The 15,025-nt window shown below is 40.8% G+C and overlaps 1 protein-coding gene across 2 annotated transcripts in view; it reads right to left on the bottom strand.

Annotated features, from left to right (window-relative positions):
• The window catches only part of cntnap2a (contactin associated protein 2a), a 214,305-nt gene that overhangs the window by 110,162 nt on the left and 89,118 nt on the right, over positions 1-15,025 (bottom strand). For both annotated transcript variants that reach the window (XM_065948957.1, XM_020630990.3), the window contains exon 2: positions 6,057-6,167. In XM_065948957.1, the coding sequence (XP_065805029.1) occupies positions 6,057-6,167 (111 nt within the window). The remainder of the gene's footprint in view (positions 1-6,056; positions 6,168-15,025) is intronic.

The following is a 15,025-nucleotide window of genomic DNA, read 5'->3' as shown; positions in this document are numbered from 1 at the left end:
CAGCTTAGTGGGCTGATTGTATGATGGCAACAGAGTTAAAAGTGTCAATTGTATACAGACTATGTATACAGTAAATGAAGCTAATTAGTCTCATTCTAAAACAATAAAACATGTTGAGTCATGTATTCTTGTAGCTCTTTGCTTATAGCTCCTGCGCCACCATGTAGTTGTATATGTTGCTATAATGACCCTCTTGCTATAAGCTAATTATTCTATTCTTGTCATCAGAACTAGGCATCCGTAAGACATTGATCTTCAAAGTTCTACATGAAATGGCAAGTGATAGTTGCATTTGATTACCGTAAAATCCGGTGTATAAGTTGTACCGGTATATAAGACGCACCCTGTTTTTAAGGTCTCTTTGAGAGAAAAAAAACTACAAACTGTTTTCCTGCGTGACGATTTATATTGTGTTCAGCGATGTCTACAACGTGCAGTTTCTGTGCAGCTGTGTCGTTCTTTAGTTCCGTTTGTTTTCACGTTCGGGAGTTTGCGCTCCTACTAGCTACAGTACAGTAGTTGAGCTCTCAGCCTGCAGGGAAAGTTGGCAGAGGCACAGACCTGCTAGCTTGCAAGTCGCGCTGCCCGACTCCGCTGGTCACTCTATAACTTTAATATAGGACTCTTTCAATCAAAAGAGCACTCAACAAGGTTTATTTACGGAACATTATACCACTGTTTCTGTAAATGCATGGTCTGTGTCGCCGTCTTTCCCAGCACAGCGTGCACTCAGCTTTCAATACACAATGAATGGGGATGGGTTTTTAATCACGTCAGGTTGCAGTGATAGGGGCTGCTGCACCCGCAGTAATGACGCCGCGTGTTTTAGTATTTTGTACTGGTGTATTGGTCGCACCAGTGTGTTAGCCAACTTTTAAGACGAAAAAAATAGGTATTAAAAGTGCATCTTATACACCGGATTTTACGGTACATAAAAAACTGATGTCAATGAGCCTGCAGTTATAACCATTTTTCACAGCTCTTTCATCAGAAATCTGTGTCACTCTTGTAATTGAAGGAAGCTTTAATTCCAGCTCAACAAACAACATCTACAAAAGTTACCATTTTGATAATGAGCTGGCTGATCTTCTCTCTCCTGACGGCATCATAACAACACATGCTAACACTGCTGGGATTATTAAATGACTTGATCTTTAAATACTTGTTATGTATTTCTTTATTTCTTTTATTTTCTTTTTATTTAAGTTGAAATGAACACCGTTATTATATTAGAAAATCATCTAATCAATCTAATGTATGATACAGAAGTTTAATGTTACATGGATGGCACAGCACATTACTTATGTATGTACAATAACCACAAACATATGCCCTGCCGTACACCATTCTGTCGATTACACAACATCAAGTAACTGAAAACACTGAACATTGGAACTGCAGCTGTATGATAACTCTATAAATGTAATGAAACGTGACATCACTAAATAGGACTAGAGTATTCACCTACCCCTAGGAGTATTTACTGTAACTTCTCTGCAAACACATTGACAACAGAAAGCTTTTTTGCCATTAAAAGAAACAATTGCAAGGAAACACAGGAAAAGTCACAAAAATAAATCCATTGTGTGTAGTTCATGGAAAGATGGACCAGCAGCACATTGCAGACTAAGACAGAGGGAACTTTGTGGAGAGAAAATCAAACCCGGAAGAGCCTCTGGGAACCCATGCCGAAAACAGGTGTCATTTCAAACTGTGAACTGCTGCAATCTGTCGGATATTTTTTTGTTTCAAATCCTAAGTCACACTGTGCAAGAAAGCCACAGCTATGAGTCATTTGACCGGGCCACAAGCAAAGCTCCCTTTGGTCACTTTGAACTTGAATACAAAAGAATTTCACCGCTTCAACAAGTCTCAACTCTGTTTTTTCTCTGCTCTGCTTGTCTCTTACTGGGCTGTGAAGTTCAACCAAAGCTCTGTTGTTGTTTTTTCAGAAACACAGACAATCAGGGTTATCCACATGCTCCTGGGGAGTGAGTGTGGAAACATACACACAGCGCAGAATGTATGTAGAATTTAGAGAACGTTTTAGAGTGTGAGAGAGTGGGGAGTAAACATCAGTTGGCGATGATGAAAAGTGGTTTTATCTGTTGCAACCCAGCAGGGGGAATGGGAAATATATGGTCTAATTCAACCGCCGGCCTTGGTAAATTGCTTTTACAGTACTGATAATGAGTCAGGCAAGAGGAGAAGAAAGAGTGGAGAAAGCAAAAACTTTTGTAAGATAGAGAAAAGGAAGACATAATGGAGTGACTGAAAAATGTATGAAAGAGGAAAAAAAAAAAAGAGGAAATTGTAAAACACAAAAGGGAATACCAGAGTTCTGAGAGTGAGTAAGTGAGTGTAGTCTGATCTTTGGGCGAGTGGTGAGAAGCTGGTGACAGGTGTAACACACAAACAGTGACAGCATCAAAGCAGAGCATCAAACAAGACGAACATCTCTCCTCTGTCTTATTGTCAGAGAGGGAGTGTGTGTGTGTGTGTGTGTGTGTGTGTGTGTGTGTGTGTGTGTGTGTGTGTGTGTGTGTGTGTGTGTGTGTGTGTGTGTGTGTGTGTGTGTGTGTGTGTGTGTTCAAATAGCAAAATTTCTCTCCACACATGAGGGTTGCAACACACTCCTTTATGCACCCGAGAGAACATCTGAAAGTGTGTTTTTGAAAATGGCCGCTTCTCATGCAAAAACCACATTTGGAGAAAATATAACATCTTCATTAAACTAAGATACGAGGGGGCCGGGGGAGAGAGGAGACAGCTGGTTAGCCCTCTGCTAGTGCTTCATCTTACTGTCATGGAGCAAAGGGAGCGGATGGAGACGGAGTAATTTAATTAGGAGCGGACCGCCGTTATCGATGGATGACTGGAACAGCTACAGACATCAAACAACTTTTCACAAGATGACACAGAGTGAGAGAACTGCATGAAAAGAGAGGAGGGATGTGTCTAATTATGCAGGAAGTCAAAAAAGAGTTTTAATGCAGTTCTGTGACGTCCTGTGTTTGAAAAGGGAGGGTTACAGTGAAACTTTTTTTTATTTTAGAACTTTAAAAGTATGCATCAGGGTGAGACTGAGAGATGGATAATGAGGTCTGGGAAGAAAGAAGAAGGGGAAAAGGAGAAAATGGAGTGTGGGATTGAGAATGTCGTGCGGAAAATAGAGAGTGGAGAGAAAAATAGAAGATGGTGAGGGAGAAAGGTGGAGACAAAGATGCAATGGAAGGCATGAGGAGGAAGAAAAAAAAAGAGGGATTAAGAGAAAGGAAAATGGAAAATGAAGATCAGTGGCCACATATTTGTGAATAGGGACCCAATCTCATGCTTGGCCACATCTGCAGCAACACGGGCACACGTGCATGCTCGCGTGCACACATGCCTGCAGGGATAATAATGCACACATTCAGTTCACCCATTCGTCTCTCGCTTTCTTCCAAAACAGACGGTATCCTTCAGTGAGCTTGGCTACACACAAATAATTTCAGAAAAACTTTCTTAGAATGACAGCTACATCCAAACACTTAATTATAAAGTGAGCTTTCCTGGTTGACAAAGGTAGAAAAAGGAATCCATAATGGAAATCTAATTGATTTTTCTTCTTTCTAACCAAATACGCTTTCACATCACAGAGTAGACTTTGAAAAAGAATTAGAGTTTTGTAGATATTCGGGCTTAACACTCGATCATGTCTCAGCCTAATTGTCCTTTTTTTGACTTTCAGTCTGTTCAAACTCCATGCCCTCCACTCCTCACTTACCCCCACCACTACCTCATTTGCCTTCATCCTCACCATACCTCTTCTTTTTTAACCTGTACCCACACGGCATGTGTTTGGAGCTGACAGAGCACAGGCCTGTGTGAGCTGCAGATCACAGCTCAGGTTCTTTCTATGTGACAGCTGAAACCCCATCTGGAGCTCATCGCTTGTTAAAAGTTTAAACAGAGCATTTCAAGCCTTGTCCGGCACATGATAAGGTTTTCAGGTACTGAAATGAATGTGGCCAATGAGGAAAAAAACATGGGGAATTTTTGTTTTTCACAATTTCTTAAGTAACCTCGCACTTCATGAAGGAAAAGGTGAACGTATTGGCCCCAGCAAGTATTCACAACAAATACATTTTTGGGGGCCCACACACACACACACACACACACACACACACACACACACACACACACACACACACACACACACACACACACACACACACACACACACACACACACACACACACACACACACACACAGGGATTATATATACATTCAGAAACACACACCCTGACACCAACATAGCCTATAGCCTAAAACTCTAGTAGCTCTCAGCATTCATAAAACATTATGAGTGGTGTGTCCCATTGATTTTGTGCTTCCCCTGCTCCACAGCTCAGGGAGATTGGAGTAGATTGGCTTATCAACGCACACTCATGCCACTGACAGCACATTTGGCTGCCAAATGTCACATGTCATATTGCGGGGAGTGTAAATTAATGGAATTAAAGTGCATGTTTGTCGAGTGTGTGCACTTCCATGTTACAGCCGATGTTCATTTTTCATGATGCAGTGATTAACCTGTTTTTATCAAAGCAAGTGTTTGCTCATGTGCCTGTGAAAGTACGCCTGTTTAGTGTGAGGACTTGTGTTTGTCATGCTTAAGAGTGTTATTGTGTGCATGTGTCACGTCGCATGCTCAGTTAGGCTGTTCCCTTTTCATTCAATGTGTTGAGATTCTGCAAATGTTTCACTCTCAATTAAAGTGTGTTCACTTATTTATGTTTTTTTTTTTTACGTGTTTATTTAGATGTGATGAGTTTGTTGTTTGAGCACTTTGATGTTTGTGTGAATGTTTCATACTCTTTGTTAGAGACAACAAGAAAATAGCCATGTGGATTTTAATTATAGGCGGCATCTTCTTTTGCAGCAGAAAGCAATGATTATGTTCTTAAAAACTTTGGTTTGTTGAAACCTTGAAGACATATTTCTATGTAATGAATTCATGCTGACCATCCCAGAGTTAATTTGCTCCTCTATTTTTAGACTCTACCCTTGTCATATCATATGCTAATAAAATGCTGACCTCATCATCTGAACACAGGACACCTAGGCATCTAATCTGGGTATAGATATAATCATTCATACTTCAAAATGATTAAATCTGCCTCAGGGTCACAAGATTTCACATCTCTAAGCCAAAGTATTTTGAAAACAGTTGCTCGATTGCCGTTCCTTTTCCAGAACAGCATCCCCTACGAGTTGTTAAAGGCTGACTTCATTTAAGCTTATTTAGACACGTTTATTACATTTTAAAGTGTGTCTGTTTATTACTGAATCTTATCTTCTTCCTCTGAATAAAGAAGAGTTCTAAGCTTTAAGTTCCCCACAGACCTCCATCCTTCAAGAGACTGGATAAAAGAAAACAAGCTATATATATATATATATAGTTTGTGTTTCATTTGTATCTTGTTTGTGTGTCTTCGTTAAAGGATGAACAGTCCTGTCCTCCCTCTCTCAGTAATAATTATATTGGTATGATTAAGTACAGTAGATTACCTTGCCTTTATTTGCCAGCTCTGAGCAGCCTTGCCTCAGCTGTAGTGTGACTATATTAGATGGGAAAGTATGAATTATTAATTGTATAAACACAGAGGGGTGTAATTGTCTGGCCCTATCTCTCTCGCTGCTGAGGACTGATGTGGAGATGAGCTCCAGTCTGAGTTGCTGAGATAATGAGTGGAGCTGAGGGAGGGAGGGAGAGAAAGAAAGAGGGAAAAGGGGAATGTACAGAAGAGGGAAAAGGAAAGAGAAAGAGAAGAAAGAAAGAAAGGAGGAGGAGGAGGAGGAGAGAAGCTGTGTGTGTGCGTCTCTCTGAGGATTACCTCAGTGTGTAATCTGCAAAAAACATTCATAAGGATTTATGTACACACACCTGAATTATGTATTTACCCTTCCCTCTACAGGATGTGTGTATGTACACCCATCTATGTAAAACTATCATGCATGTGTGTGCACATGAGCATGCTTTTCAGGTGTACTTCTGTGTGTGTTTGCCCACCTCCTCTCCTGTTGAGCTTAGCATATCCAGGTGCGTATCCGTTGGAGAAGACGGACGAGCTGGTGAAGGCTGTGTGAGGAAGAGGAGAGGCCAGAGCTTCATCACACTTCTCTGTGGAGAGGGGAAGAATATGGAGGCCAGGAGGAGGGAGGAAGAAATAGGACAAGAAAAGGGAAAAAATAGGACATGAAGAGGGAGGAGAGAAGAAAAAAAACAGGTATTAGTGTTGTTCACAATAAAAGAGATCATCAATGCTCACCGTACACTTCTCTACATCTATGGAGCAGTTCACAACACTTTTAAATCACAAGGTTCTTGATGAAATGCTAGATAACACCTCTTTCATACATTCAAGTACTCTCAGCTGAACAGTCTTTTATATTCTGCTTGGTTTTCATCATTGCATTGTCTCAAAGTGAATTGCTCACAGGAGAGGACACATGGGCACAGCTGGAGTTTGAGGGAAGCAGTTTGCGGGTTTAGAGTTATAGGTCAATCAACCAAGAATTCAAAAATATTGGGTCCACCCCAAAATATCCACCCCAACAAGAAACCCAGACATAACCAGATATACAGTAAAAGTAATTGATGCGAACATTTGAAAAATAATAAGGCAAATAAATACAGTATGTGAAATAAATAAATTTGGACAGTCAAGGTTCCAATCTGAAATGGGCCTCCTGGCAGTCCCTCGCTCACAGCTCAATCTCAAAGGTGATCATGCCTTTGCAGTCAAAGCCCCTAAACTGTGGAACAGCCTCTCCCCTTCCATCAGTTGACTCTATTAAGTCCGGCCTCAAAACGTACCTGAGACCAGAGTGCTCTGAGACCGAGACAAGACCAAGACATTTAAGGGTCAAGTCATGACCATTTTCAAGTAAATTCATATACTGCTGTCATTTCACCTGCTTCTCCATTCTGAATTGCCCCGATCTCTCAGATGGTCTAGGACAGGTCAGCTCAATGTGCTTCAAGTCAAAACTGAACATGGAGAAGCAGCATTCAGTTTACATTCAAAACATATCCTGAATAATCTTCCTAGAAACATTTCCAGTTCCCTAAATTAAGATTATTCTGTTTTTACCTCTGCATGTCATAAGTTAGATACAGTACGTGTGTATTTATTCAACCACTGCATTTTACTTAAAAGTGTGTCTCCCTCTGTAAGTTTAGTCAACACACAATCAGATGTTTGAGACACACACTCAGTCATGAAGTTCCTCTCCTCCCTCTCTTTCATTCCGGCGTTTCACTCACTCAGGCTCACAAACACAAACACACTCAGTTCTCTCAGAACATTAGGTTTCACGCAGGGAGAAACTGTGAATGGTCTGTCAGGCCAGGTACAGGAAGTCAATAGCCCCCTGTCATGCTCCAGCATGTAAGTGTGTGGGGTGTGCGTGCGTCTGTATGTGTGCATGAATGAGGGAGAGTCAGACTCAGAAGGAAGAGTATTGTTTGTGCCCCTGTGCACGTGTGCAGTACACTGTGGGTGAAAGCTGTGTTACTTTCTTGGTGCTGATGGCTTATTAGACGTATTGCTTGGTGTCACAGGGTTGAAAATAACATCATCAGAGCCTGGTAATGTATGTGTATGCATGTGTGTGTTTCCAATCTGCAGCCTCCCTCCTGGTATGCAAGTGAAGTCCATTTGTTACATCATTGCCTGGTTTGACAGGACACACACACACACACACACACACACACACACACACACACACACACACACACACACACACACACACACACACACACACACACACACACACACAGAGTAATGAGGTCGTTGGCACATTGACCTTGCACTGGTGTTGTAAAATACACTGGCATGCATAAGAGGCAGCCACTGGCACACAGTCGCAATAATAAGCATGATAGTGTGGAGTGTCCAGAAATATAAGGTTCGCAAGAGTCATTCCCTTTTGGACTGTGTCATAGAGTATGTTGGTATATTATATATTAAATCATTTGGCTGAGTCAAATACCTTTGCACCCTTAGAACTAAGTTCAATGGACTTGATAAGTGGTAAATGGACTTGGAATTGTGAAGCACTTTTCTAGCCCTTGAGAATACCTAAAGCTGCTGTTACAGAAGAATCATTTCCGAGTGAAGATTTTGCAAAACAATATAGATCTCTGACGATAGAAGAAGCGCCACATGTACAGAGGCAAAGTCCTCAACACACTAGTCGCTGGTTCGAGTCCCGGATTCCCGCCATTTGTCTAGTTTGAGCGTGTCATCCCCTCTATCTTCCCAACATTTCAAATCTCTCTTCAGCTGCTCCCTAATAAAGCCAAAGGTCAAAGTCTGACAGGATGATGCAGGACCTATATCATCCCACTCACCTTTCCCTAAGAAAATATAATCATATATAGGGTCAAAAAACAACAAACCAGCACAGACACATATGTGTAGCTGGGTATCTCCTTGTGCAACTTTAACCAAAGGTGCACCTCTCACACAGCAGCATTTACTCATGGAATTATTGGACATTATAGGTCACACTCAAGTGTCTCTAAAGATTTTTTTTTTCACCTTGAACTCTGTAACACACACACTTACTGCTGCACTGACCCTCACAGACACAAACACTTGGAATGCAACAGATGTAGTCATATCCACGCTGCGATTATACAATCACACATACAGGTGCACAAACAATTATTTCCTGCAGCTTCCATCTCGGGAGCGTCTCTATATGGGTTTCTCAATGACGCCTTCCACTTGCACATGGGCACGCTTTGTCCGTAACACGCCCACACACACATGCAGAGAGACATTCAGCTGCAAACATAAAGAAGGAAAAGGACGGAGAGAAGGAGTGAGCAGATTGCGAGGTGGGAGTTGATGGAGAGATTATATTTTTTAAAGAAGGAAATTGCAGAGACAATTCAGGGGCCTAAAGTTATTTCCTCGGAGGACTCTTGACTCTGGTGTGGGGAAAAGTGCTAAGTGAAAGTGCTTCAGTGATCAGATCTGGAAACCCCAAAACAGATCCTGAGAAAGATTGAATTGCTTATGAAGATAAAAAATGATGACCATATGATTGGCCGACTGTGGCTCAGTCGTGGGGCGGCTGTGGATCAGTGGTAGAGTGGGTCATCGCTCGACTGGAAGGTCCTGCAGTCGAATATCAAAGTGTCCTTGAGAAAACTGAAGCTGCATCAGTGTCAGTTGTTAATACTGGCGGACACAATAAAGCAACCTCTGCCATCAGTGTGTGAATGGGTGAATATAATATGTGGTGTAAAGAGTGCTTTAAGTATTCAGAAGACAAGAATAGAGCTACACAAGCTCAATTCCATTAACATCTAACATTTACCACATTGTAACACACCAGCTTGATTATTATGTAAAAACATACTCGGGTGAAAAACAATCACATGCCTGTAAAATCTCAATACACAGTACCCCGCTATTATCAAATAAAACTCTTGAAACAAAGGTTCAGCAGTCTCTGATTGTTATAATGGCAACCCCGCCTGAGGCAGCATTACCATATTACTGGAATTGTTTACTAAATGACTTATCAGTTTGAATTTAATTTGCCTCAAGCATCTTGCAATGACAGTGCATGTGCATGTAATGGTCTTCGTAGCGTCCGTTGATGGCAGCTCATCTTATATAATTCACATTGGACACTTTAATGGGCCCGTATTAGCTTCCAACACCTCATCACCTGTGCAGATTCTTTTTCTGCTTACTGCTTTTACCCATGCTACCAAGTTTCCACACACAACTGCTTCCCTAACTTTGTGCAATGTGCAGACTTACGTTCACTATCCAAATCTTTCTGGCTTCTTCTTCTTCTTCTTCGTACTTCAGGGCATCTATTTAACTACCACCACATTTCTAAGCATGCTGCTTAGGATTCATGTGCAGACCTATGACAAATAGAGCGAATAATCTTTTACATCATGAAACAGAAATTCATTCTAACTTGTAAATATTTATCAGTTTCAGCTAAATCTGAATTGAATTGTTCATCAAATGTTGCATTTTTACATCAAAACCTCCAGAGCTGAGTCTGCTCTTTGAATACAACTATATAAAAGCTGGGTTGTAACTTTGATGTACAATAGCCCTTTATACCTCAAATATTAACATTATGGAGGATGCTAGGATCTACCACATTAAACTGAAATGCTGAATAATTTACTGCTGCAGTGTAAAGTGCAGGGAGCAGTGTGCCATAACACTTTGAGGAAAAACTGAACTAAGAAGATCTAAAACTCAAATGAGAAGACAGCTTATATATGACCAATAAACTTCATCATGAAGCTTTAATTCAAACTGGACCTTTGCAGCAGGGCCACCATGTATTCTAGGTGGATGAAGAGAGTGTCCCTGTGACAGTTCTTCACAAAGCTCAAGCTTCTTTGAACTAAATTTGAATTATGGTTAGGTCATCAGAACATGTTCTGAACACAGCAGCGACAAGTGCTCCTTTTTCTTGTTTCATTGAAGCACAAATATTGTGACATACCTCACAGGAACAATACAGCCATGTTTGTGCCTTTGTATTTTATTTGAAATGCATTTCTGTAATAACACACTATTTTCAGGATGCCAAAAATAAATGTCCTCTGTTCATATGATTTCTATGTATTTGACTTGGGGCCTATGTTTCAAGTTTCCTTAGGGAATTTGGGTTAGTTGAAAGCCTTTAACTTACATTTAGACATTGTCTTTTCCCCCCTTTTTCAAGTAACTTAAGAGAAATGCAACTTCAGCAAAACATTAATAAGCTCAATGGTGTAAATTAATCTTTCAGAAACTCTCGTAGCCATCCATCACTAGTGCAGCAAACTGTTCTCTTGTATATATTTTATGTAAATTCAATCAATCACAGTAAGTCCAACATGCACCCAACACAAACACACACGGTGCATGTATTCACATGCCAAGTAGCTGAACTGGTGCCAGCTCAGTGTCCCTTCTGTGTGAAAAAGTAAGAATATATTCATGAGTGCAGCCCTCTTGGTCATACGCTCAGAACTCAACTGTGAGATTGCAGCTGCTGATATTTGCCAGTCTCTCAAGTGCAGAGTGGGTTCTGTATGTTTAGCAACTTTAGCGAGAGCAAATGACTACAATATCCACATGCAAATGTCAACCTATTCCCCGGAGAGACATGTTTGAAGTTTAACGCGTGATGGTATGACAAGATAGGAGAAACATGAATGGGCAGTGAGGAAGTCAAGGAGAGATAGAGGGAGAGAGAAAGATGAGATGAAAAACAAAATAAGCAAAAGAGGGAGAAGACAGGAGCTGAAGAAAAATGGCAGCCTATGAAAGCATTCTTGACATTTCCAGTCGGATGTGGAAAAATAGCAGCCAGGAGATGTGTCAGCCGGCTGCCACCATATGGGATCAGAGCCATGGATAGACAGGGTTTGGCCTGCTTGTTCAAAGGGTTTCAAATCTCTACCACATCTCTGGAGCTGAAGGGAGCTGGATACAAATGGGGAGACATTTATGACATCCTAAATGTCAGTTGGCATAAAATCACAGATGTCAGCCATTAAACTAAATTTTGGTTACTAGTCTATCCAGTCACGACAGATGGTTGCATACCAATGAGTCTGGTTCTGTTGGAGGTTTCTACCTGCTCTACCGGTCTACTGTCACAAAGTGGTTGCTCATTGGGTTAGTGCAAGGTTTCTGTAAATAATATTCCAAAGAAGACATGTCCATTATGTAAAGCATCATGAAGTGTTTCTTTATGGTTTGCCACTTTAATAAACATAATTATTTGATAAATCTATGGATTTAAGACCTCTGAGCACAATCCTTACACTATTCATATTTTAACAATAGGCAGATTCATAGAAACTGGAAACTGGATGCAAGTCTGCTTAAAAGTGCACTATGTAGTTTTGGTAGAGAAACGTGAAAGTTGGAGAAATTTACAGATTCTGTCGTATATGTTCGTAACTCTATACACAAACTGTCCTCAGAGGAAAATTTGGTCCCTGCACTGTTTGAAGATAAAATGCTACGCGAGAAGTTATGGTGGTGGGTCAGCAACAGTGAAACCGTAACTCTCCCCTTAGCTCCAGATATTGTTCCAGGGACCCATTTTTTCCTTAGGGTATTTAAGTTTGTGTATTTAGTTCAGGAACTATAGTATAGCTTTTTTTTCACTTCTCCAACTTTCAAATTGCACTACCAAATCTACATAGTGCACCTTTAAGTTTCAGCTTCTGCAACCATGTTTAACAATGGGGTCAGTAAGTCGGTCAGACAGGAGGAATATTCAGTGTTCTCTGCCAGAATGCCTGGCAGACAGGGGAAAAAATACACAACACTCTGCTGTCTTTATTTAATGACTGTGCCGAGTTGTTGTGCTGTCAACCCTGTCCTCACAACAAGACTGAACACTGAAGTTTGGGGACTGGGGGGCATTTTTTCTTGACTTAAGTCATGGAGGAGGCTGTCAAAAGTGCCAACAGCAGCATGGAGATACAGTCTGACTCTCCAGACTGCAAGTGAGTAGGCGACTCTCTGTCTGTGCATGCCTGTAGTCTCCAGTGTGGCCAGGAGCACACTGACTTTTTTCCATCTTTGACCACATTCCTGTTTCAGTCCATCTGGAGCAGACTGAGAGCGGGTCTTGAGTTTGGTGCTGCAGAAAGCCTCCTGCAGTGAGCTAATTTCTAATCTAATATTCATAAAAGCTAGCTGTCCATCTAATTTATTGTTGTTTGATAATCTCCATTAGGCTAGCAGAGGTTTTCATCTGCAGGAGAAGATAGACAGTTTAAAATTTGTTCAACTGATTTTTGAAGGCAGATTTGGCATCTCTTCAGTTTAATCAGTGACGGCCTACCAAAAATATTGGTCAACAAGCATTAACAGCAGACCGTTTGCTATCATGCAATACCATTTTGAAAAGTTACTTTCAAACAGGAATAGGTGTTGCTCCTGGAAAGAACAGTCAACTAGCCCTCCATAAATTAGAAAGCAGCTTCATATGCGTGTTGTCCTGTACACCTGAGATAGCATGACAGCAGGTCCCTGGAGGGTTTTCCAAAGAGGTATAGGACACACATTAACAGATGTTTCATGGTGAAGAAAAGGCCTCATTAGGTGGCTGTACAGATGGTGGTCCTACAAGAGCTAATGCAAGCTAGTACCTTAAAAAAAGCAGACATGACATGCATGACACTTCAGCAGGTTGGGTCTACAATTTGAGTCTATAAGCATACTTCGTAAAAGTTTGTTGTAGAGTATCAATGAGTTTCTTTTAACATGTAGAAGGATGAAAATGGAAGTCTCTCAACCGGAAGGTCGGGGTTCGATCCCCAGCTCCTGCAGCAACATATCCGATGTGTTCATGGGCAAGACACTTCATCCCAAATTGCTTCGTCTGCAGCGTATGAATGCGTTTGAATGGAATTAATTATTTCTGATGGTCTAACTGCAAAGCAACCTCTACCATCTGCATGTGAAGGGGTATGAATGGGTAGGTGTGATCTGTGGTGTAAAAGTGTTTTGCTTTGCGAAGTCAGAAGACTAGAAATGTGCTCAAGTCAAGTCCATTTACAAATGAGTTACTTTCCAATGGTTCCAAACTCTTTCCCTCATGAAAATATTGGTGCATGTCAAGAAATTTGGCAATAAGCAAACAAAGAGCAGGGAAGACACCCTTAGCAAAAACCTTTTGATATTTACCTCCTCTTTGAAAATAATCCATAGTGTAATCTATATATCACAATAATGGCTGTGATTTTGTAGCCTTAGAAAGATTTCAAAAGATTTGTGAACATCCATTGGCCTTTGTTTGTCTTCCAATAAATCCAGAATAAAATTCTATATTTTACCCAGAATGACTTCATGCTAAGGTTTTTCATAGCCTTGTTACATGAAACAGTGAATGGCAGTTGAAGGAATGATGACCATCAAGACACCAGAGTTGAAGCCCATTCAAGTTTGTAAAGTAAAGTTGGATGTGAAGTTTTCACTGAGAACTGTCTTTTCATGCTCTTTGTCAGATGAAATCTTCTGTGTGAAGCTCACGGCTGGCAAAAAAAAAAGAGTTGTTTTTCGGCAGGGCTCTTGGAGACAGATGAGTTATTTCCCTCCAAATCTCTCTCTTTCTGTTTTGAAATGTAAAAAGAGTGTGTATGAAATCTCTCTCATGTTGCCTCGGGGTGAGCTACCTTATATTCTCTATCATGTCATCTTGTATACTTTGTCATTCTCCTTTTTTGTGTACTGCAATTTTCCACCCTTTTCCATATTTGTTCTATTTGTGGGTTTCATATTTATATTTGCTTTGATGAACTATTAGTACATCCCCCTTATTGACAGATATTTATTATAAAAATTACAGTTTCTTCTCACTCTGCTCATTTAGTCAATACACTTTGAGTCTGGTTTATTTCTCGTTTTAATCACCCCATCCTCTGCCTACTGTAGACCACTCTCCAACAACCCACAGCCACCCATAGGCATGCCAGCTCTTTGCTTGGGCTGTTAAATTACATTTGTTTGGTGCACATTCAGTTTCCATGCCTTAGAAGCTTCACCAAACACTTTTTGTCAACAGATCTGATGCCACGTGCCAATGTGAGCAACGACCAGGCGCATAATGAGATGTTTGGGATGTAGCAAAGGTGCATTCAGCCACACCCACAAACTTATCGTATTTTACTGTTCTGCTACTTTTGCATCCGTCAAGTGCTTGTAGGTGAACTTCGGGAAACACTGGAAAAAATGTTTCCACTTTTTAAATGTTGATTTTCGCTTCATTGGAAGAAACTAAAAAAGCAGAAGAAAATTGACACAATATCAAAGCTGGACAACTCATTTTGAGCCATGTTGTCAGCTCATGTTGGCCATATCTCATGCTGGCCATATCTCATGCTGTCTGGAAACAAAACTTAGATCCGGCATTCAAATACACCAGATATTACGACCAGCAGTTGGTGCATAATGAATTGATTTGCTGTGTTGGATGAAT

Source organism: Labrus bergylta, chromosome 20, assembly GCF_963930695.1.
Source record: "Labrus bergylta chromosome 20, fLabBer1.1, whole genome shotgun sequence".
Lineage (NCBI taxonomy): Eukaryota > Metazoa > Chordata > Actinopteri > Labriformes > Labridae > Labrus > Labrus bergylta.
Note: the sequence above shows the minus strand (reverse complement) of the source record. Positions and strands in the feature narration are given on the sequence as shown.